This window comes from Plectropomus leopardus, unplaced genomic scaffold (genome assembly GCF_008729295.1).
Source record: "Plectropomus leopardus isolate mb unplaced genomic scaffold, YSFRI_Pleo_2.0 unplaced_scaffold1235, whole genome shotgun sequence".
NCBI lineage: Eukaryota > Metazoa > Chordata > Actinopteri > Perciformes > Serranidae > Plectropomus > Plectropomus leopardus.
The window spans coordinates 47-1,469 of record NW_024613115.1 but is presented as its reverse complement, the minus strand read 5'-3'; the positions used below and the strand labels follow the sequence as shown (position 1 = coordinate 1,469).

General features: G+C 50.4%; 1 protein-coding gene across 1 annotated transcript; it reads left to right on the top strand.

Annotated features, from left to right (window-relative positions):
* Nucleotides 1-207: 207 nt before the first annotated feature.
* LOC121963740 (plexin-B3-like) lies at nucleotides 208-859 on the top strand (the record flags this gene model as incomplete). The annotated part of the gene is made up of 3 exons (XM_042513995.1): nucleotides 208-339; nucleotides 506-610; nucleotides 698-859. Coding segments are annotated over 3 exons (399 nt in total), but the record flags the coding sequence as incomplete, so codon positions are not given.
* Nucleotides 860-1,423: the final 564 nt, after the last annotated feature.

Genomic DNA, 1,423 nt, shown 5'->3' with positions numbered 1-1,423 from the left:
TGTGTTACTGTGTGTGTGTGTGTGTGTGTGCGTATGTTACTGTGTGTGTGTGTGTGTGTGTGTGTGTGTGTTACTGTGTGTGTGTGTTGGATCTGTCATGTAACTTCAGTTGTTTTAGAGTTAATAGATAATAAAATAATAACAGGTTAACGTCTGTCGTCTGTTTCTGTCTCTCTCTCTCTCTCCGTCCATCTGTCTGTCTTTCAGGTGACAGAACGCTGCTCTGTCCTGTCGTCCTCTCAGATGACGTGTCTCACCCCTTCAGTGTCCCCAGATGTCAAAGTGAAGGGCGTCTGGTTTCAGCTGGACAACGTCAGAGTCCACTACGAGACAATCAAGGTACCTGTCTGTCTGTCCATCTGTCCGCCTGTCTCTGTGTCTCCTGGTGTCAGAATCTGAATGGAGCTTCAGTAGAAATTTCCAGTGATGGTCAGCAGCTGATGGAGAAACCCGTCTGTCCGGCTGTCTGTCTGTCTGTCTGTCCGTCTGTCCGTCTGTCTCTCAGGGTAAGAGCTTCACATATTATCCGAACCCGGAGTTCTTCCCTCTGAACAGAGACGCGCCAGACGCTCCGTATCGCTTCAAACCAGGAGGAGTCATTGCTGTCGAGGTATGTCTCTGTCCTCTGACCTCTGTCCTTTGTTCTCGGACCTCTTTCCTGTGACTGACCTGTGTGTGTCTCCATGGTGATGGCCAGGGTCAGGACCTGACGCGTGCCATGTCCAGACAGGAAGTGAGAGCTCGTCTCGGGGACCAGGAATGTGAGGTGAAGACGCTAGACAACACTCACCTTTACTGTGAGCCTCCAGAGACACAACCACAGAGCATGGACAGCGGGGACAGCCTACCCAGCCTCAGGGTAAGACATTGAGAGACACAAACAGAAACACACACACACACACACACACACACACACACACACACACACTCACACACACACACACACACAGTGTATATAAACACCTGTCCTCTCTTCTGTCTGTCTCTCGTGTCTGTCTCCTGTATGTCTCTTCTGTCCTCTCTCCTGTGTGTCTTTCCTGTCTGTCTCTCCTTCCTGTCTCTCCTGTCTGTCTCTCCTGTGTGTCTCTCCTGTCTGTCTCTCCTGTGTGTCTCTTCTGTCTGTTTGTCCTGTGTGTCTCTCCTGTGTGTCTCTTCTGTCTCTTTGTCCTGTGTGTCTCTCCTGTCTGTCTCTCCTGTGTGTCTCTCCTGTGTGTCTCTCCTTTGTGTCTCTCCTGTTTGTTTGTCCTGTGTGTCTCTCCTGTGTGTCTCTTCTGTCTGTTTGTCCTGTGTGTCTCTCCTGTATGTCTCTTCTGTCCTCTCTCCTGTGTGTCTTTCCTGTCTGTCTCTCCTGTCTGTCTCTCCTGTGTGTCTCTCCTGTCTGTCTCTCCTGTGTGTCTCTTCTGTCTGTTTGTCCTGTGTGTCT